General features: G+C 29.3%; 1 protein-coding gene across 1 annotated transcript in view; it reads right to left on the bottom strand.

The window, feature by feature from the left end:
* Positions 1-3,854: 3,854 nt before the first annotated feature.
* LOC100212498 (peptidyl-glycine alpha-amidating monooxygenase B) overlaps positions 3,855-23,328 on the bottom strand; it is a 62,143-nt gene continuing 42,669 nt past the window's right edge. The window contains exons 17-20 of the mRNA XM_065815349.1: positions 21,930-22,024; positions 21,026-21,220; positions 4,604-4,719; positions 3,855-4,490 (exon numbers count right to left, since the gene is read on the bottom strand). Coding sequence (XP_065671421.1) covers positions 4,356-4,490; positions 4,604-4,719; positions 21,026-21,220; positions 21,930-22,024 — 541 coding nt within the window. The 3' untranslated portion in view covers positions 3,855-4,355. The remainder of the gene's footprint in view (positions 4,491-4,603; positions 4,720-21,025; positions 21,221-21,929; positions 22,025-23,328) is intronic.

Below are 23,328 nucleotides of genomic sequence, written 5' to 3'. Positions count from 1 at the left end.
TGACTAGACCATTTGTAATCCCTAGATTTTTTCTGGATCACGTAGTGAAGGTTGTGGAACCAACATATATTTTGATTGGATTGTCAAATTTTGCGAACTCTGATTCACACCATAGGTTGATGAGAGGTGCCAGTTTCAACTTTTCGCATGCGATATCTGGATTTTTGAAGGAGTCCATTTTAGATAACTATTTTATTGAGCGCTTTTAATACTTCTTCCAGAACCCACTAATACGAAGGTCTTTACTAGCGGTTGATTGACTTTTCTTGGCTTTCAGGTTTCTGAGTTCAGGAATTTTGGATTCAAAAAATGTTCGCACACCACCAAGAGTGTGAATGCTGGTGTTGGGAGAACTAAACGCTTTTTTGCCTGCCGAAAGATGCAGTTTAAGATGCAGCTTATGAGCACCGATTTTTTGTTCCGCATTTCAGAATACTTTGTCTACAGCATGGTCCACTCCCAAAATCAAGTTTGCGGAATATTTGATGATTTTATGATTGCCCACATCTAAGCTTTCTAGTAGCGTCGCATTGTCTCCAGTTCGATCAATCATAAAGACGTCTATGGAATTAAATATATCATCTACCGTAACGTAAGCTTGAGCTGCTAGGCATTCAAGTCTGAAACAATACGACTATGGTCTATCTGATCCAGAATGACCAGCATTTTCTGGGTAGCCGGTGGCTATTCTCCTTTGAGTATTTGGATCAATTATAGTTATATGATTGGTTTTAATGTCATAGATACGAAAGCCCGCTGCATTGGTTGTGTATTCCAGACTTACTGTGATGACTGAATCACCTTTATCGAGTATGAGATCGGCAGCCATGCTCAAGTTTAGAAACGCTGCGTCTTGAAGTTACATTTCAATACATTGTAGACTGGGAAATACGTAATATAAATTGTTCCATGTACGACTTCGCTTCAATACATTAGGACCAGATGTGTCACTGTCCAACTACGAGGTATTACCAGATTCTTCTAGGTGGGTCAGTTCTGTCCAAATACAAGGTTCGCTGTAGTCATAATGATTCCAATAAGATCATTTCTGTTCATCGTGTAGTCTGCAATGCACTGAACTGTGCATCGTGTTATCCGTTTATTGACAGTGCGACACCCAGTTAGAACCTTTATTTTTGGAAATGAACAATGATCTGGCGCATAGGAGCCCACCGTTAAGGTAGACGGCAATTAAAAATCTGATTTAGCCTTGTTACCGCAGATAATAGATTGGATTCATCTAGATTTATGGTAAAAAGGTTAAATTCAGGAACAGAGTCACAAGAAAAAACTGCTGTCAATATGTTCTGGTGATGCAGGATACGTCAGTTTTCGTGCAGTTTGGTGGTCATCAAGCTGTTGGCCTTTTTTCCAGCTGATGAAAGTCTTCGCTGTACTCGTTTCTTCTGCTTGCTCCACTTCCTAGACACGCTGCCGAGACACGTAAAAGTGTAAGAACCGAAAAAGTTATTTTGATAGAACAGTTCATCTTCTTCTGTAGTTGTCACGCCAAATTGTTGCTCAAGTTTCTTTTGGTACAACTTTAGAATGTATGTTGTACGCGTGTTTGGTCATGCTGTCGTAGAACTCATTTACTTCTACATACCATTCGTCCAATTTATAATGACTTTTATTTCTTTTTTGTTTGTGGAATTTGATGAATCTCTGGTAGTCAGTGCGAAATTTCTTTGCAACACTATTGACATGTAAAGGATAAATGTTCTTCATAACCCAATCTTCAATGAATTCGGCTGCTACATTTTTACAGGCAGCCTCTTGAGACATAGTGTTCTGTCCTGGTTTCGTGGTACACAGATAAAGCATTCGACCCAACATCTGTACTCCAGTCTGGAATTTAGGCCGAGCAATGAATTTTTCCTTTTCACTGTAAACTTCATCGAAGAGGCATTTCACAACACCATTGCTTCTTTTATTTACTGTGTTTGTTGAATCCAATGCAGCGTATGTTTTCAATATGATGGTTTCTGGAGCAGTAGCCATTGTTTTATACTGGTGTGGAGGTGATGACTGTCATGTGTGCCGTATGTGTCTGCGTGACTTGCCGTACGGCTCATTTGGTGAGAAAAAGCATTTACGAGAAAGCGGTACAATAGCGCGAAAAAAAAAAGAAAAATATCATTTTTTTAGATTACTCGAACACCTTAAAAAATATGGTAATCTAAGTGTGTTTTTTAAATTCCCCAGCCCGAAAACGCATTACAAATGACATAATATTAGCCCCGTTTCGAAAGAAAAAAATAATCGGCTTTAAAAAATGGTTGCGATCAAATATTATTATATCAGCGTATCGAATGGCCTCAGGAAAAAATTTTGTCATGTACCCAACCCTAATATTGAAACACTTTTAAAAATTTTTTTACAGTGACAAACTAAATTTGGTAAGCAATATTTTTATGTGTTTACCAATGATAACGCTAATGACTCAATATCTGATTACGACGAAACCCCGCAGCGCTCTGATTTTTTGTCGAATTTCTTCATTACAAATTTTTTGTGTTTAGTTAAATTTTAGAAATAGCAAGACAATTTTTAACATTTTCAGGTTTTGATGTTTTGTTCTTACCAATATTATGCAAAATTGTTAGGTGTGGATTTTAACTTTTCGCAAGTGTCGGTTTTTAGATCTATTGGAATTTGATGTATAGGTACATTTCTTTTTTTTTTAGAATTACTTTAATTTAGGGTTTGCTTTGTTTGATTCCATTTCATGTAGTTATGAAAAGTTCATCAGATGTAAGACATTTCGCCAACGTTATACATGCGTTTAAAAAAAAAATGCTTCAATTAAAAAAAAATTAGAAATTAGTTTAACTTATGCCTTCCGTATTGTTTTGTTATTTACACTTACTATAGTGTGGATAAAAATAGTTATAATTGTTCATTTAACATCTGGCTACTAGGGCTGTAAATCCGGGCTCGTGTTCGTAAACGGCTCGACAAGAGCTTGTTCATGTTCGGCTCGAATGGTAAACGAGCCGGGCTTGAACAAAAAATTAGGCTCGTTTATTAAACTAGCCGAGCTTAAACATCATAGGCTCGTTCATATAGGCTCGATTAAAGCTCGAATATATATATATATATATATATTTATTTATATTATAATAATATATATGTAATAAATAAAATTGTGATATTATATATACTAATATATAATAAAAATTATTTACAGACGAGCAATTAACGAACAATTTTTTTTTACTAAACGAGCTTTAAACTAACAGGGTACAATAATTATTTCGAGTTTTAAACCGGTCGAGCTCGAGCAACATGTTAAACGAGCCGAGCCCAAATAATATTAATCCTTAACGAGCCGAGCTCGAACAAAGAATCTCATGTTCGAAACGAGCTCGAGACGAGCCTGAACACACTTAATATATAAACGAGCCAAGCCGAGCCCTGGCAAGCTTGGCTCGTTCGGCTCGATTTACAGGCCTACTGGCTACAACATCTGTTAAAATAAATTAAACAATAACCAACGGGTGACTGGTAAAATCATTTAATCTAATACATGTCAATGTTACCCGCATGTCAAAGTTACCTTATGTCTGAAATTTATGTCTTTGTTTAACTCCTTTAAGCATATTAAATAAACATTCCAAATCACTATTTACATTAAAAGCTTGCCATTTTTTACAAAGTTGTGCATGTTCATCGGGACGTCGCGCAGTTTTCAAAATAAAACCAAAAAACAATGGAAATGGTCCATGTTTTCAGACTATGTATTCTTATGACTATGGCAAAAAATACGCCTTAAAATACACAAAAAAGATTTTTATTTGCAACATTTTAAACGTTTAAACAAATGGTTTTATTAAATGGATGAAGCAAAAATGTTGCAAATCATATATTCTAAGAAAAAATAGTTTTAAAAAAAATTTCTGTTAATTGTATAAATTTTAAAATCAAAATTGTAAAAAAAAATATTACATCACCATAACATAGAATTAAAAAAATACAAATACTTATCTAAGTAGAAATTAAATTTAAATGCAAAAAATTATTACTAAATAAAAATAACTGTCCAGTACTCTGCTTCAAAAAAAATCTATTTGCAAAATAAAAGCATTACTGTTTTAAAATAGGGACAAATAACGAGAACAAAGCGCAAGAGGAAAATAAAAAAAAGTTGATTGAATATTACCCAGTATTTAGATAAGAAATAATACTGACAAAACATTGTCTTTAACACAATAAGAAGTCGTTTCGTGTTAGACGCCACGCGTTACACACCAAAAGAATAATAAAAAAAAACTCACTATTGTAAACCATAACCAAATTCAAAACCTTTCTATATAAAAAGATGTATAGAAAGATCGTGTGATACTGCTAATAACTTAATATATTAGGGCTGGATATAACAAATTTTTATTAACTTTAGAGAACTTTCTAATTTTAAATGGATTGATTTCAGCAACAAAAATATCGCGATTATCCTGTGTAACAGCAATATCATGCGGCATTCCAAATCCCTTAAAATAAAGTTACAAAAAAAATTAATACCACGTCAACATAAAGACTTCACGCCAAGCTAAGATAAAAGCGTCAAGTCGGTAAATTTAAAATGATAGAAATGATAACTTACATTTTTTGGATGCCAATCAGAAACAATTGTATGAAGATCAGTACTGTACGTAAAGCCAGATACTTTAACGTTTGGGGCAGCCATACTTTTTCCATTTACAACATGTAGTACACCGCCTAATAAATTTAGTTTTAAAGGTATTTATTATTATTGATACCATCCGTTTTTCAAGATAAAACTCTTTATTATTGTTTCAAGATACCTAGGTTAAAACTTTACTAAAAACCCACTTTAACAATAGTTCTTTATGCATTAAAAAATTATTAAGAATATGTAGAATTTTCAAAAAAAATTCAAAAAAACTGAACCCTTTTTAAATCTAAAAATTATAAGATGAATACACACATTTTTGAATTTGGGGCCTACTTTAAATATATTTATCTCAAAACATAAAAGGTTTTGACAGGGCATCTTATCGTTTTTGGAAAAGGTAACTTATTGTAATTTTAATGGTTTAAAAAAATTAAGGGGGTAATATTGTATTACTGAAATAACGTTACGTCAAAATGATGTTAAATCTGATTTTTTTTTAATTTATAGGATTGTAGATATGTAAACTTTTAAACCTGATGTTTATTGAACATAGATAATTATTTTTAGACATTACTTCTTTATATTTCCAGTTATTCAGTTTGATTTATTGAGCATTTTGCTAATTACTTCCGATTTATTCATAACAGAGTAACGGGTAATTCCATGTAAAAACAACAAATCAAAATAACCCACTATCTCAGAAATACTTGATTTTTGGCACAAATGCTGTTAATAATATCGTTAGGAGTAATCAAAAATAATTTGGAGCCAATTTCATTATTTTAAGTTATGGGTCTTTGAAGTTTGAGAATTTTTACATTTTTTTATTCTCCGCGCTCTTAGCAACGTCTATAGCAACACTAAAATGTTAAAGTATGCACAGTTACATGAACAATACGTTTACAAAATTTAATAGGTATAGAAACTTTTGAAGAAAGAAGTTAAAAATCATTACTTAAAGCTATTAGATCTTATATTTAATTAAAAACTTTGTAATGCAAACCGGGTTTTTAACAATAATTTTTCAGACAGAAAAAAACAGATACTAAAACCTTTTAGTCCCTGTGTAATAAGTATTTGTGTTAATAAGTATCTTTGTTTAATAAACTCACAACAAGAGGTAATCCACTGTTATTCAGGGTGGTAGCCCTCTAATCAAGAGAGAAGACAATATTAGTTAAGAAATGAATTTAGATTTTCTTAAACAGGACAATTAGCCAAAATTGGGTGCCGGTTCACACTCTCAAACAACTAAAGATATTCATAATTGGTGTAGCCAGCTTTCTAACGCTTTTTTGGAACTCTTTGAACACGCGATAAAACTAGAAACAACAAAAACTGAAAATGTCGAAAACATTAAAATTCTGAAGACAGAAATAAATAAAGCAGCTGAGTCAAGCAAGTCTATCGGGGACTGGTCGCTTATTGTCAAACAGGGTATACAAAAAAAGAAGCCTACAGAGCAGCTGATGGTAACAAATGTAGCTTTTAATGAGTTAGACGAAAGAAAAAGAAGAGCAAAAAATGTCATTATTTATGGAGTGGCTGAATCGACTAAAGAAAGTATAGAAATGAAACCAAAAGTAGACAAGTCAAAAGTAAATGAAATTTTTAAGCTCATAAATCAAGAGAGTGTAATACCAAAATTTGTTAGACAGCTGAGATCTAAAACTAATAAACCAGGTCCAATTCTTGTTGTATTAGCTGAGGATATTCTTCGCAACACAATATTAGCATCAGCTAAAAAATTGAGAAGTAATGTCGCACATAAAGATATTTATCTTAGTCCAGATTTGACTAAGGCTCAGAGACTCCAAGATTTTAAATTCAGAACTGAAAGAAATAAAATGAATCAAGCAAGACCACACAATGACCCCTTTTGGTATGGCATCCGTGGCAATAAGATTATCAAATTCAGAGAGAAATCAGATCAATAATTTTATACATAATTCAGTGTCAGATTGCAATGAAATTAAAAAGCTGTCATGTTTATACCTAAATGCTACCTCTCTCAATAAAAAGTTAAATGAGTTTAAAGTGGTAATTGAACAATACAAACCAAATGTAAATTCTGTGACTGAGACATAGTTTAAAAGTGATTCAGTTGTAAACAGCGAAGGTTACCATCTGTACAGAAAAGACAGATCAGACGGACGAAAAGGCGTTGGTGTTTGTTTATATATAGACAACTCATTAGACTCCAATGAACTAAATGATGCTGTTCTAAATCCCAGTAAACTAGAACAAGTGTGGAAAGTTGTTTATTTTGATAATGACAAGTATTTACTTGGATGTATCTACAGGCCAAATCATTTTTTGGAAATGGCAGAATTTGATGTGGTTTTTGGCCTGGCACGCAAATACATAGACAAAAATAAGTTCAGAGACTTACTTATCATGGGCGACTTCAATTTCATATCAATCAACTGGTCAAATGGCTGTGTTGATGCTATTTCAAATGAGAATGGAATTGAATATAAATTTACAGATATTCTAAATGATAATTTTCATTATCAGCATATTAACATACCAACTTTCCAGCTGTCAGATGAACAACTTAGGAGTACCTTAGATTTAATCTTTACAACTCAGTCAGCAAGTGTTAACAAAATAGATTTAAAATTTGTTCTGGGAAATATAACCAGAGGCCGTCTAATAATATGTTTCAGTTTCATCTTGTCTGATAAAGCAATCCGTCTCAATAAAAGTAAGCAAAGATTTATGTTTGCTAATTCCAATTTTGAACTAATATCTGATCTAATTTCAAATGTTGACTGGATACAATGCTTCAGTAACAAAAATGTACAAGATATGTTTGATGAACTGATTTTTTATACTGAGGTGGCATGTAATCATTTCACTCCAATTAAAAAGCCATTAAACTCTTTAAAAATTAGACCAGCCTGGGTTAATGCTAGGTTAAAGTTTCTAATTAGAAGCAAATAAAATTTAAGATATAAAAACTGCTCTTTTAAATGAAAAGACCCTGTTTTGAAATCTAAATACAAAATGATTTGCAAAAATGTAGCAGACAAGATTAAAAAAAGTGAGACAAAATTTTGAGCTTAATCTGGTAAAAAGAGCCATAAAGAATCCAAAGCTTCTCTACAGCTACATAAATAATCAACATGCAGTCAAAGATACTATAAAAGCATTAAAGGGAGAAAATGGTATAACCACTCAAAATTCAAAAGATATTGCTGATATCTTAAACAAAAATTTTCAAGCTGCATTTGTGAAAGAAGATGATGGTCCACTGCCTTCTTTTGATTTAAGAACTACTGAAACATTCATTATGACAAATAAAGATGTCTATACATTCATTAATACATATAAAGATGTCTATCTAAAATTAAAAAACTTAAAAGGATAACAAATCAGGTGGTGTTGATAATTTACATTCAGCTATTTTAAAGAATTGTGCATCAACCTTTGCTATTCCACTTATGTATATTTTTAAAGAATCATTTAAAACCAGCAGACTGCCAGTGCAATTTAAATCAGCAAATATCACTCCTCTGTACAAAAAAGGCAAAAAAACCTTGCAGGAAACTACCGATCGGTATCACTCACCTCAAGTGCATGTAAAATAATGGAAGGTATAATCAGATGTCGTAAACTTGAAACTTTTCTATATAAGTTCAAACTAATAGTCAACAGCATGGTTTTGTTAAAAATAAATCATGCTTACTAATCTACTAGAAACACTTGATTTTATTTCAACCGCCTTAGAGATTGGTAAACCTTTTGATGTTAGCATTTTGGATTTTGCCAGGACATTTGACACAGTGCCACATAAAAGATTGTTGCTTAAACTTACAGCTTATGGAATATCTGGTCTGACAATACAATGGATTGAAGCATTTTTAAAAGAAAGAAACAAAGAGTTGGCGAAAATATGCAGATGACACCAAAAGACAGAAAGTATGCAGATGACACCAAAATTTTGAATGAAATGCTTTCCAGTGCATCAACTCTTTCTTTGCAATCAGATCTTGATTTAGCTTTTAAGTGGACTCAAGACTGGGGTGTGAAATGTAATATTTCAAAATGTATGGTCATGCACTTTGGCCAGAATAACAAAAAACCACCCCTTTATATCAATGAACAAAAGTTAAACATAACAGAATCTGAAAGTGATCTTGGGGTAATCTTCTCAAGCAATCTGAAATGGAAAAATCTTGTAATAAAATGCGTAGGCAAAGCCAACCAAATGTTGGGTCAGATTAGAAAATGCTTCATTTGCTTAGATATTAGACTGTTGAGAATACTTAATGTTTCTTTTGTACGACCACTGTTTGCAGTACAAGTTTGGTCACCTATTCGAAAGAGAAAAATTGAGTTATTAGAAAGAGTCCAACACCATGCAACTCGATTAATCCCATCACTTAAAAAAATCAACTATGAAAATTGTCTAAAAGCTCTCGACTTGACTACCTTGACAAAAAGGAGGCAACAAGGAGATATGATTCAACTTTTTAAATTCTTCAACAATTTTAACGATTTGGAAACAATAAAAAAAATTAGCATTCAACAAACTCTAATGAGAGGTCACAGCTTTAAATATGTCAAAGAAATCACTAAGCAAGCATGTCGTGAAAACTTTTTATTTAATAGATCGACTAATTTATGGAATAGCTTGCCAAATGAGTTGGTTAAAGCAATCAGTTAACAGTTTTAAAGCAGGTCTTGATTGCTGGATGAGCAGCAATCAAGCAAATGGGCTGTCATTAACTGTGTTAATACCACACTCACTGGCTCACACCAGTTACAGCAATTACTAATACTAATATTTAACATGTCTAGTTGAAGATTAATTGCAGGAAAGGTATTGATCTATTTATTTTAAATCTTTACAATAATAGTTTATATATAAATACCTGTAAGCAAAAATTATTTCACTGTTTTTTAATGCACATATCTTTTTATTATTGTTTTATTTTTGTAATTTTATTTTTGCATTTTTACTTACCGTTTTGATTATAATCTCCATATAGAAATTATAACTAAAATAATTTCTCACAAAAAAAAAAATAATTTCTCACATAAGTATTATTACTAATGCTCAAATGTTAAAACCAATTGCTCCGTTTAATTAATTAAACAAGAAACAAGAAATTCGTTTTTATTTTAAACTAAATAAATGTAATCATAGCTATGATTACACTTATTTAGTTTAAAATAAAAAATGTATTTTTGATTTCTCCTTTGATTAATTAAATGGACCAATTGGTTCTAACATTTGAGTTTTGGTTATAATACTCATGTGAGAAATTATTATTTATTTAATGTCGGTTTTAGAAAAATAAAATATTGAAATTGAATATTTTTATAATGGCTGAAACATCACAATGCTCAGATGGATTAATTTTAAAACAAAATTGTCACAAGTTAAAGTTTACAAACCACATTAGAATAAACTTTTTTCAAGATTTAGCTCCAGATGAACAAAATTTAGTTGCGGTGAGGTCTGGTGTTTCTCCTGTTTTGATTATTGACTTATGTTTTCATCATCAAAAGTTCTATCTTGAAAAGTTCCCTGTGTTTCAGAATAAATGCTGTGATCCGCTGTTAGTTTACAAATGACCGTGCAAAGGTTAGTAAAGCTTGTCATAAAGTTTTTTATAAATGTTACTTTGTCATAATTTTAAGTTCTTTATGTTTATTAATATTAGCCATATTTTATTTTATTAAGTTAATTTTTTTAATTTAGCATCTCTCAGAGAAGTCACGTTAAAAACCATAGCTTTAAACAGCAGGTTTAATATTGTACCTGGTAAAAAAATTTGTACAAATTGCTTAGTCAAATTAAAAGCCTCCACTGAAATTAATACTGATAACATTGATATTACTGATGATTACACAAATGAAAGTATAAATAAAGAAAATGTATTTAACATTCAACAAGAAGCTAATATAAATAAAAACAGACAAGAACTTTCTGATTGTCTCAGTATAATTGGTGTGTCACCAGTCAAGCTTCACGGAAAGCCATTTGCAAATCGTATGAGTATTGGGGAAAAAAAATTAAAACTATTACAACAGTTTTCAAAGAAAAGTTATCAAGTTCTTTAAAAATTCCATTAGCAGAAGTTGAAGTTTTCAATAATGAATATATTCTTGATTTAAAAAAAAAAGTTGTTCAGTTCGAAAAAATGTTAGTTTTGATAAAAGATAAACTTGAAAAATGCTGTTCATTTAGGGACAAAATTCAAGTATTGACTTTGTGCCCACAAGAATGGTCAATTAAAACAGCTAGTGAGTATTTTGATGTTTCAAAGTATCTAATAATAAAATCTAGATCTTTAGCAAAGAAGGAAGGAGTTCTTGCAGTTCCACAAACTAAGCAAGGTAAAATGCTGCTTGATCAAGCAAATACTTTAGTAAAAAATTTTTATAAAGATGGTGAAAACTCTCGCCAGATGTCTGGTCAAAAGGATTTTGTAAGTGTTAGTTAGAAAGTCCATATGCAAAAGCGACTACTTTTATCAAGCTTAAAAGAGTTATTTGTCTCATTTAAAATTCTATAACCACATTTAAAGTTAGATTTATCCAAGTTTTGTGCTTTAAGACCTAAATGGTGTGTTTTGCCAAACCCATTCTGTGTGCGTTTGTATCTACCATCAAAACATAAAGTTAATTTTCCTACCCATTAACATTGATTACCATGAACTAATATAAATTTATTGTTTGTGATGTGCGAAACAAAGAATGCATGTTAAATCGATGCACACAATGTCCAAAAAATACATCTAAATTAGAAGAAAAGCTATTTGAACTAATAGGGCAGTTTGAGAAAGAAGATACTATTGAATTTAATCAATGGGTTACTACTGATAGATCAGATTTAGTTATACAGCTTGTAAGCATACCAGATTATGTTAATATGGTGATGGAAAAACTAGTCAAGCTAACAGCCCATTCATATATTTTTAAATGCCTATCTAAATATTTAAAAAGTCTTAAAGAAGAACTGCCATCAAATAGTGCAATAATTCTACGAGATTTTGCAGAAAACTAAAGTATTGTTGTGCATGATGAAGTACAAGGTTTCCGTTGGAATTATCTTCAGTGCACACTTCATTCAGTAGTTGTGTACTATAAAGAAAATCAAGTGTTGCATTCCACTTCATATTGCATTATATCAGATGATAACAATCATGATGTACCAATGGTTTACGAGGTACAAAAAATCAATTATCAATAATCTGAAGCAAAAGATACCCAGCATTGTAAATATGATCTACTTTTCTGATGGCTGTTCATCTCAATATAAAAACTGCAAAAACATTTTTAACCTATGTCAGCATAAATCAGATTTTGGAATAGATGCAAAATGGGTTTTCTTTGCAACCAGCCATGGAAAGCAACCTTGTGATAGTTTAGGAGGAACAGTTAAACGACTTGTAGCACATCCTAGTTTGCAGAGAATTTCTACAAATCAAATATTGAACTCACATGATATGTTTACATATTGCACTAACAACATCAAAAGTATAAACTTTATTTTTATTTCAAGTGAAAGTTTGGTAGAAACAAGATTATTACAATCTGAGCGATTTAAAAATGTAAAAACAATACCAGAAACTAGAGACTTTCATAAATTTATTCCTGCATGTCAAAATGAAGTTAATATGAGATACTGCAGTGATGACACCATGCCTAGTTTGACTTGATGTAAGGTGATGTGGAATTTAAATTTATGTACCAACATGGCCCTTGAATCTTGAAAGACATTTGCTTGCTTCTTTTCATCGATTATTACTTAAAATCAACAGTTTGTGTATGTCTATGATATGTATATGACAATATTTTTCATTTGTTAAAAAAAAATTATCTAATTTTGTTTTGTTTTACAGTTCAAAGAAAAACAAAAAAATATTTATAGTTCACTAATTTGTATAAAGATTTGTCAATTCATAAAAACACGGAATTCAAAGAGTTGATCGGTTTTGATATTTAAAATTGAGTTTATTTATGTACATGCATGTCATGGATATTGCAGTCTTACACCTAAGTGAAAATACCTCATTTTTTTGACTAGCTCTGAGTGAAAATACCTGTTTTTAATATTTAAATATTTTAATTGAGTTCATTAAATATGCATATTGTAGATTTACACATAAGTAAGAACTCTTGCTTTCTGGTTGTTCCTAAACATAAATACCTATCAATTTTCTGTCTCAATCTCAATATACTTTCAATCAAAAATAAAAATTAAATTTTTTAGATTATTAAGTTAAAAAAACAGCTCAGTTTTTTTGTTTTTTGTTTTAGATATTTATATAAACTTTAAGAATATGAAGTTTGGAAATATATCATAACCTTTTCTGTAATTCTTCTTAAAGTAAGCATGTTCACTTTTAAACTTTATTAAAAACGCCGATTTACTCTTATTGATTTATTAATAAATATAAAAAACTATTATTTCTTAGTATAATTTTATGGCTTAGCATCTAATAATATGTGGAAATTTTCAAATTATGAAATAATATAGTTAAGGTAACAACATATGTATCAACATTTACTAGTTACTAAGGACGTTGCTAGGGGAGCATGATAAGTAAAAATGTTACTTAGTTTTGAATTTCAAACAAGCATAACTTCTAAAATATTCTGATTTGTTTAAAACAACTTTGGGGAATTCTTTTTAGCGTAGTTAAGTATCTTAGTTGCAAAAATTAAGTCATTTAGAGATAGTGGGTTATTTTTTTAAATTTTTGTTGTTTTGACAAGGAATTACCCTAACCTATCTTAATGTCGATGCCGGATCGAGGTCGGGTGCCAACACCAGACCGCAATTGTTTTGTTTTTTTAAATTGCGTTGTACTAATATCAAGTAATTGACTTTAACTATATTCAACAAACATCAGGTTAAAAATTGTTTACATATCTAAAATTATATTATAAAAAAATCAGGATTAGCATTGTTTTGCTTAATATTATTTCAACAATGCAATATTACTCACTAAGTTTTTGTTTTTTTTTTTGCATTAAAAGAATGGTGATTTAGAGTAATTGAAAACCTTTAGTTTGAATAAGCATAATTAATTATGCTATGTAATTACTAAAACAATAACTGTCACTATCAAAGATTTAGTTTTTATTTAGACACAACTGATTTCGATTTTGAGCTCAAACATCTACTGGTAACAACATAGCAGAAGCGCCCCAAATCAACCTTTTTCTGCGTCAGATGAAGAATGAAAAGATATCTAACCTCAGTAACGGCAATAAAAAAATTATAAGAAAATTTAAAAGAGCCAAGGTACATTGGTTAAAGATCTGAAAAACTCGGTTGAAATTTATGAAAAAAGTGACTATGGGGAACACATTGTTCCATGGTTGGTTGAACATGATTATGAAAGTTTTTGGATGCTCCAAATACAAGATAGACCGGATACGAGCAATGAAAAACTCATTATATACAGGTGTAACTATTCCTGTTGAAAAAGAAATTACGCGTAATAGACTAGATCAGAAAAAAGCAGAATATATCCTTGATTTCATTTTTAGCAGCAGCCTTCTCCAAGTTGTTGCATAATGACTCACAAGTATTAAATTTGACTCAAATGGTGCATAGTGAATGTATCTCATGCAATTTTTGGTGAAAATATCTCACTCAGTTTTAACTGCGCAAATGCGTCGTACAATTACATTTTATAATAACGCTTGCAGATAAAAGAATTACTCTCTATAATTGTTTAGCAGTTTGTGGCAAATACTTCAAGCAATTAAAATATCTTAATGAAACTTTTTAGTAGGGTTCTATGATATTACTGCTGCAGATATAAATTGTTTGTCTATGTTGCAAGATATATCTATTAAGTAAAAGAATAGAAAGTAGTATATTTAAGCGCAACAAAGGATATTACAAAACTTATTTCTAGTTCAACTGTAGTGTGACTTGCCTTAGCTCTTTAACTGCCAAAACATGCTTTGAGTGATTCTATTGACAATTACAACAGATTTCAATAGCACCTGATGATACAATTTGTTATACATTTTATGATATTGAAATTGCTATAGAAGATATCATTGATTATAAAAAATATTTAATGCGTGATTGTGTACAGAAAAAAACAGTTTTTTTTTGCTTTTAAAAGCCTTGATGAAGAACCTGGATTTTGGTTAAATTACCATTACCATGAGGTACTGCATTTTCATTCAGTTTGAAAACAAACATCTTTTGAACATAAATCGATCATTTTGTGTTCTTAAAATTTAAATAAAGTCTACTTTTGTCAAATTAGAATCCAAATTTTTAAATGTTTTTGAAATTATCTTAATAAAAATGATTACTCTTATTAGGTTATCAGTGATGGTTACACGGTGAGCTGTATGAAGTATAGTGCTGGAGTCAATAATCATTTTAAGTAGTCAGCTTTTCTTGATGTTATAATTGAAATTCTACCACCATTTCATTTAAAACAGCACGGAGACTTAAAGCTTGTAGAAACAAGAGTTTGAAAAAGTCTAAAATGAATTTCAAGCAACAATGCATTAAAATAAATGACATATAAGGATCAGGGGTGCCGAGAGTCTTCACGCTGTCTGGTATAGCAGCCCTGATTAACGCCCCTATTTTTTTAAATTTTCTTATATTATCAGTGAACGACTGATTAAAACTCATCAAGAGGTTTTAAATTCCATCTAATAACCATTTAGTGTTTAAAAGTTATGACTGTGTAAAATTTAAAACCCCCTCATTTTGGGATGAATAGAAACATTACATGGTTATAACTTGAACACTAAAAGATCACTAAATGAAATTTTAAAAATTGCCAATGAATTTAAATTAAGTATAAAAAACTTATTGCCTTCACATCTAGGGTAGCTCAAATGAGACGTTTTAATAGGGCTCTGTGATAAAGATAATTTATGCCTTCTTCTTGCTCCAGCCATTAATATAATTTTTCTATATTTTTGTACATTGTTAACATTTTTAAACAGCAAAATAAACGAAACTAAAAACTAATTAGGGGAGAGTGGGGCATCATGGGGCACAAAGAAATATTGTAATTGTAGAGGCACCTTAAAAGTTGTGACAACCACTTTCATATGGTGAAACAGTTACTTTAAGAGCTATGTTTTGACAAAAAAATTATATCATTTGATACAATTAACCCTGCGAGGGGTTGAGTTTTGTGTTTTTAACAAGATGACAAAGTAATTAGACTTGAAACTGTAGAATAGTACTCCATTCATGGCCGCCGAGAGCTGTCACACCGCTTGGGACAGCAACCCTGATTGGCGCCCTTACTTATCAAAATTTCCCTTTATTATAGATGAAGAATCTCCCTTTTTTTTTTAAGGTACCTTCTATTCATTTGGCGCCCGATACATATATGCTGCCCGGGACAAACTGTCCCTTTTGCCCCCCCTCCCTCCTCTCGGCGGCACTAACTCCATTGTGTCATAAAAAATTTTTAAAAACATTTTTTTAAAATATTTGTAGTAATTTTAAAAAATTTATGTAAATATAATACTATAAGATCCAATTTCAAATCTAAGCTATAATTTATTGACACTTAAAAATAACATTTAAAACAATGTATTATCTGGATAAAAGGAAGGGGGGACTTTTTTATGTTACAATATAAGTATTTTTATTAAAAATTTCAACTTATAAATTAAACAAACTAATATTTTTTACAAAACACGCATAAAACTATTTAATTCTAGCGTGGTTTGTGGTCAAATGCGCATTTTTTAACAGCTGTTTTATCATAATTTCAATAGGATTTAATATGCTGATATACTTGAAACTTTGGTGAAAAATAAACCAAAATCTCATTTTCAACAAATTTAATTAAAAACTTATTAGGTCGACAATTTTTAAAGCCTGTTTACACTGAAAGTTTTCGTTTTTATCAGTGATTTAAATAATTATTTTTTAATTTTAAAGGCCAATTTTGACTGAATTTTTTTCTAGTTTTGACATGCAATCTTTTTGTTGATAATAAGTAAAAATACCTTGATAAAAATTTATAACTTTACTTTAAATAGTCTCACAAGTTTAACCTGTTATATTTTGGTAATTAATAAATTTAATTTTGTAGGTATAAACTTATTTTAAAAGTTAAACCAATCGCCTAAAAAAAAGGTGTATTGAAAAAATTGTTACAAGGCAAAAACCAAAAGTGTATCATGGTGCCTTCCGCAATTTATTGCAAAGCATTTTTATTTGACGTAAGCATGAACACACTTAAGTTTAGAGTTTGCATAATGCTAGAAAGTGTATTTTCTTAAGCATCAAAAAATCTTATCTACACCACTGACTCAAACAATGACATTAAGATAAAGCCAAATAATTCATTGAGTAACTTTGCTGCATTTATTTTTAATATACAAAAAATTTAAATTTTTGTAGTGGAGTTATTTCAGCAATCCAATATTACCCCCCAAGTTTTTTTTTGAATTATAAGAATAGTATTACGGAGTAATGAAAAATTTATAATTTTGGGACCTTTACCATTTTTCATAATGGCTGATTTTTGAATGCTACTTAAAATATTTTTTGACAGTTTGATGACTCATAAGTATTTTTGTAAGCAATACCTCCTCAATTTTTTTAAACCATTAAAATTACAATGGGATACCCTTTCCAAAAATGATAAAAAAACCCTGCCGCAATCTTTTATGTTTTGAGATAAATGTATTTAAAGTAAGCCCAAAATATAAAAATGTGTAATTTCAGATTATGATTTTTAGGCTAAGAAAGGGTTTTTTTAATTTTTTTTTTTATTGGAAGTTCTACATATACTTCCTTAATATAAAAAGAAACTTAGGATACAGTTATCTCATTGCCTTTAAATTTAGTTTAAAAATCAAAAAATCCCAATAATGAATTTCCAAGTGTTAAAAAGTCAAAAGTTTGACCAACCATAACTCAGGAGCTACGAATATTAAACAAAAAATTTACAGGGTTCTTTTTTACCCTACCAGCATTACTTTACAACAGAATTGAGTGTGATCGAAGGATATCACTTTTGAGCCAACAGTATTTTTGTCTGGTTTCCTCAGAAAATGGCTTTTAAATGTTCTCATGGTGAGAACCCAAAATTAACATTCTTGGCAATTTTTTTATGTTAAAAAAAAAATAATTAAAAAAGTAACAGAAAGCAAATGAAATGATGTTTTACTTTTCTTTACCTGTTCTAATAAAATAAAACATTCTGATTCTATTAATTAGTACAGTATTTTTATTTTTTTAGGTAAAATACATTGTAAACTGCAGCCGAAAAATGCAGAAAATTGCCTGCTGATCATCTTGTTGAATATTTATCTAATATGTAAACCTATAAGTTGATGAACACTGAATTTTTTTCATCTTTACTCATGGATTTTTTTGATGCATTTTTTGGAAACAGCTTATGCAATTTGTTCTTTCCCCTCTTTTATTGAGGGAAAAGAACAACTTGAATAATACAGCCCTAATACAGTATAGCTTCCAAAACTTTGTGATGTACTCTGTGAGGAATTTCAGAGAAATTAACTCCATCAACAGCTGTGAATATCAGAGTAATAAGCAGTATGTAGTGTACAATATGTCATGATATTAAAATACAGCTAGAAAAAGCTATACAAGGTACTGAGCTAAAATAAAAATTAATTAATATTAAATCGCTTAATAAAGAGATTTTTGTTTTTGACTTAAAAAAACCTACTTTTAATTAGGACACTTTGCTAATAATTGAGAGTGAAAGAGTTAATAGTATGTGCAAATTGTGCTTAAATGATAACACTATTAATGCCTTATGCTTCTTAAATAGTTACTATAAAATGACAAAAGTGCTAAAAATTAAAACTAAATTGTCTGTAAAAATTTAATTTGTTTGCTTTAATTCAAAATTGGATCCAGACCCCCATGCCTTGATAATTTTGATAAATTTATCTATTTTCCTAAAGCTCGGTTTAAAACCTCTGATCTATTGTTATACAGGCTTTTCAATAGCGGTATCTCACTTTTGGTTGTTCTCCTACTTCGCAAGAAAACACTCTTTTAGATGTTATTTTTAATCATATTGACCCAGCTATGTTTCTTTATTCATATACTGCTGTTTTTGGAAACTTTATTTTCATTATACTGAATGGATTTACTCTAGAACCAATAGCTGGCACTAAAGTTTAAAATTTTTACCTTTTTGAATCTCTTACCCAATAAGCCAACTTTATGACTTGTTTTTCAAACAACTTTAAGCATTTATCTTCTTTACTTGATTCAAATAAGAGCCCTAGCTCTTACTTGACATTTGACTTAACTTACTTGGAATTTGAAGAAAATGAGACCTAGCTCTTATTTCACCTAAATCAAGTAAATAAGAAACTGAGAAATCTTCTCATTCTTCTTTAGGTGGTTCAGACTATGCTTTAGTTCACTAAAACTTTTATCTCATATTTCAAATTCACCTCATCTTTATCACATCATACCATTATTTATGATGTTCTTTGGGATGGTCCTTGGGCTGATGTTTTAGATTTCTTTGCTGAAAATTGTGCTAAATTGTGCTTTGTTTTTTTACATTAAAGTAGACATTTTTTTTCCTTCTTGTCATTTTTAAGTCAAGCCTCACTCTAACTATTTATTTCCTTCTTGGGCATCTGCTAACTCTAATTGTAATCATTTCTTTCATCTTTTTCACAAGAGCAATTTCAAAGATCAAGACAAGTGTAATTTTTATATACGATCGTATTAAAAATATTATTACAAACAAGCTATTCCATTGTTTAACATTTTAACCGCTCTTTTTCAATATTTCTTTCTCTCAACGCTTCAACTCCATAACAGCCAGCTACACTACTATTGTAAAGTTACTAGTCATTAAAACTCTTCTACAGTTTGTGAATATTTGATAAAATATTGACAACATTTTTGTCAGTCTTGCAAAAAATGTTCTCCAAAATTCTCTTTAATACTCTCTTAACAACAAGTTCTTAACTAAATCTTGTTTTCCAGCTTGTTAGAAAATGACATCTATGGTTTGTATATTTAAAAACTCTGAAGATTGCTAAGACCCTTCCACATATCATTCAATTAATCTCACTATTATTAGCAAGATACTTTACTACAAGAGTCTCGTCTTCAATCTGTGGTAACACAAGATTTTATCCTTATTTCCAAATTATTTTTAATATATGTTAACAATCTTTATGGCTATCTTACTTCTAGAGTAACTGCTACAGGGATGTCCACAATACACTTTTAAAAATTCGGACGGATACTGGATAACTGGATAATTAAAAACTACCTAACTGGATATTTTTTAGATATTTGTATCAACAGATAGATGTTTTCATTGCAAAACCTACAATATGTATTTTGATAAGTCAAATATAATAAAATATTGCCACAATAAATATTTTAAGATAACAAGTTTTGTTACAAAAATTTTTTAAATAAATGATAGTTTATTTTAAATAGCTTTTTAAAATAAAGGATCTCTCTAATTCTACAGCAGCCTTTATTCTATGTAGAAGTTAATTAAGGAGAGGATCTAATAAATCTGGTCAAAAATTGTTTCCCACAACTCTACTGCACAATCACACCAAAAAATTGTATGAAAAGGAAAGAAAAAATAAAGTCGAAACTTTGACTTCTTTAACTACACAAGAGAGATCAAAAGGTAGCATGTTAATTGTAAAGAAAATGTGTGAAATGAAAAATGTCTATTGAAGATAGTATTTTATCAAAAAAATAAATATAAGATATTAATGATGAAAATTTAAAGCTAATACATAAAAATAGCTGAGATGATTGCTTTAAATAAGCAACCAATTAGTAATACTTAATGACAATGACTCCTATAATTACAGTTTTTTAAATCTTCTGCCAAACATTTTTTCTCTCATCATTCTTTATTTCCTAGTAACTCCCAACTTAAATAATGAGTAAGGCAGCTGAGTAAATTAAATTAAATAAAGTAAACTAATTTAAAACAAAAAAAAAACAAAAAAAAAAAACAGGTTTATTCTATCCAATAAAAATAGGCAATAAAGAAAATCAAATAATATGAAATTAGTGACTATTTAAAACTCATCAAAAAACATGGCTTCTAAAAACATACTAAACGTGAATTTCTTTTAACACGTGACAATTTTCTGACACCACATTTTTGATGAGTAACTGATTTCCACTAAAATGTTCAACTTATCATTGAAATGTTAATTTCAAATTTTAGAAATATTTGAAATGATAATTTTGTTATACACCTTTACAAAAATATAAAGATAAATTAAAAAAATCAAATAACATTATTTTCCACTGATTACCACTAAAATGTTTAACTTATCACAGAAATGTTAATTTCAAATATTAGAAATATTTGAAATAATAAATTTGTTATGCACCTTTACAAAAATATAAAGTTAAATTAAAAAATCAAATACCATTATTTTCATTATAAGCTATTGCAAACACAGCGCCTTCAAATTTTTTTGATATATGAGTGATAAAGTCTCCACTTTGAGAGTCAAAAACAAGAATTCTTCCATTCTCGCGATCTGCCACATAAAGTAAATTATGCGCTTCATCAAGTGCTAGTCCATGAACAACAACCATGAAAAAAGGTTTAGGAAAATTACCTAAACAAAAAAAAAAAAAAAAGTCAAAGAGGCTAACACTGCATCACTACTGCTTTAGGCCACATGTATTTGAGACCTAATTCTATAATGAAAAAAAAAAATTCAAATGAGACTGCAGTAAATACAGTACTAAGGTGCATTTATTAAATTTTTTCTTTTTATAATTTAACTAAATAATTTTTAATTTGAATCAAATCAAATGTATTCTGAAAATAAATATTAAATTTCAGAGTATATTTACAAATAATACAAGCATAAACACCATAATCAAAATAATATATTATCATATTGAAGAGATTATAAAATACTATTAGAACCTGGTCTAAAATGAAGGTCTTAAAATAAACCCCTTGGCAAAAATTATTATTTTAATTTTTGTAACACTATTTATGCATTGGGGAAACTATTCCCGAATAATAAAATTGAAAATTCATATCAGAAATTGAGAATACACCCTAAAACAGAATATCCATTTATAAGTCAACATCCATAACCCTTGTAATAACCAACATCTTTTTTATAAGCAAACAAGTCATTAAACTGCTTAGTACACAAAATAAATGGACTTATAACAAGTATATTATTAATAAATGATGCATAACACATGATAACAATGATTATTAAACAAAACTTAAATATTTAACCACACTGCACTTAAAGGATATAACACAAGTTTAGCAATAATTTAAACTATTTATACAATTCAAACCTATTTTTGTTAAATAGTTTGAAGACAACTTCTTGGAGATCTGTCTATCAACTGTGCCATTAGCAAAAAATTTAAGAATACGAGAGTTGCAATACCTATAATAGAAAACTAAGTTAACAATTATATTTTATACACACACGTACACATATATTTAAAATGTTGACATCTTCAAAGAAGTTCAATTAAATAAATTATTTTCAAATAAAACTTCTTTTTATGGATTTAATCCTATTTGTTAAAAATACTTAATTTTAGGATATTTTGAGGGAATTACGATAGCCTTGTTATCAAGTATATTAAAAACGATTAAAAAAATAAAACCAAAATATTATATAAAACTGCCTAAATTTTTGAAATAACATTCTTTGTAAGAGTTTCTTTTTAAGAATTTTTTTAGAGACTTTTTTCACAAACGAATTGTTGTATACTTTCATGACTTTCCTGCTATAACTATTCATTTCAATTTTTATAGTATTGCAACCATTCTAGTAGAAACTTCCTTATAAAGTTTTAAAATGCCCAGCTACAGCTGAATTTTCCTCTTTACATTGTTGCGCACTCCTTTTAGACAATAGCTTTAGCCCTGTTTCACCTATAACATTTCCCACAAAAGCACTCTAATTAAAAACATCAGGATATGAATTAACGGCTAATGTAGGTTAATTTTTGGGACAAATTTTGCAGATTTAAACACTGGTTCATATACTATTATTATTAAAAGAGCATTACTTTCATAGTACTGATAAACCCATAAGAAGAAGTTTATTTATATATATATATATATATATATATATATATATATATATATATATATATATATATATATATATATATATATATATATATATATATATATATATATATATATATATATATATATATATATATATATATATTATATAGGCTTGGCCAGGAAGGTGTGCGATTTTAAGTCTTTATATGACCACGCAAATTATATTTTGTTTCGACCATTTAACCACGGTTTTTGACAAATGCGCTGAAAAAATTGGCCTAATAATAATTACAGATAATTACATGGAAAATTAATAACTTCAACATGTTTATCTTTACTAACAATTTTATATTAGCAAAACGCTTTTAAATAAAGTAGCTAATGATTTTAATTAAAGTACCATAGAAAATTGTATAAAGTTTTATTTATATTATTTAATTATATAAAAAATTTTTATAAGTAAAATAAAAACTAAAATATATTTAAAAAAATTTAAACTTTATAAGCGATGACTTTAAACAGCTATGGTCTCTTTAATAAACTTTATTAAAGAATCATTAAAGTTAATTCACTCAAAAACTAGAGAGGTTTTGTTGAGAAGAAAAAAAAAGTCAAACTCTTTTGAAACCGTTTGAACTTTGATCTTTACTTCTGTTTTTATATTAT

The sequence above is a fragment of the Hydra vulgaris genome, chromosome 13 (assembly GCF_038396675.1).
Source record: "Hydra vulgaris chromosome 13, alternate assembly HydraT2T_AEP".
NCBI classification, from domain to species: domain Eukaryota; kingdom Metazoa; phylum Cnidaria; class Hydrozoa; order Anthoathecata; family Hydridae; genus Hydra; species Hydra vulgaris.
Note: the sequence above shows the minus strand (reverse complement) of the source record. Positions and strands in the feature narration are given on the sequence as shown.